The 303-nt window shown below is 53.1% G+C and overlaps 1 protein-coding gene across 1 annotated transcript in view; it reads left to right on the top strand.

The window, feature by feature from the left end:
* Positions 1-97: 97 nt before the first annotated feature.
* The window catches only part of LOC119594147 (carboxypeptidase B-like), a 14,479-nt gene continuing 14,273 nt past the window's right edge, over positions 98-303 (top strand). The window contains exon 1 of the mRNA XM_037943214.1: positions 98-274. Within this exon, the coding sequence (XP_037799142.1) occupies positions 108-274 (167 nt within the window). The 5' untranslated portion in view covers positions 98-107. The remainder of the gene's footprint in view (positions 275-303) is intronic.

The following is a 303-nucleotide window of genomic DNA, read 5'->3' as shown; positions in this document are numbered from 1 at the left end:
CAAACATATACTTCTTTCCGTGGCAAATAGCACATCTGGAAGAAAACCCGCCTCTCACGGCAGGTGGTGTTGGTCGCACACTGCTATCACACCATAACAGCGATTCTATGTCCCCTCTCTTGGGGAAGCGCTTTCACGTGGCCCGTCAGACAGCGAAGGGCAGTTTGCACGAAAAGACCCCCCCAACATCACACATCATGAAGTTCTGTCGTCTGAGGCTCCTGAGCTTACTCGTGACCTGGTTGACCTGTGCTTTTGCGGGTCGCTACGATGGGTGAGTTGGAGGCCTATGTGTGTGTTAGG

This window comes from Penaeus monodon, chromosome 33, assembly GCF_015228065.2.
Source record: "Penaeus monodon isolate SGIC_2016 chromosome 33, NSTDA_Pmon_1, whole genome shotgun sequence".
NCBI classification, from domain to species: Eukaryota; Metazoa; Arthropoda; class Malacostraca; order Decapoda; family Penaeidae; genus Penaeus; species Penaeus monodon.
The sequence above is the reverse complement of the archived record's forward strand: the minus strand, read 5'-3'. Positions and strand labels throughout refer to the sequence as shown.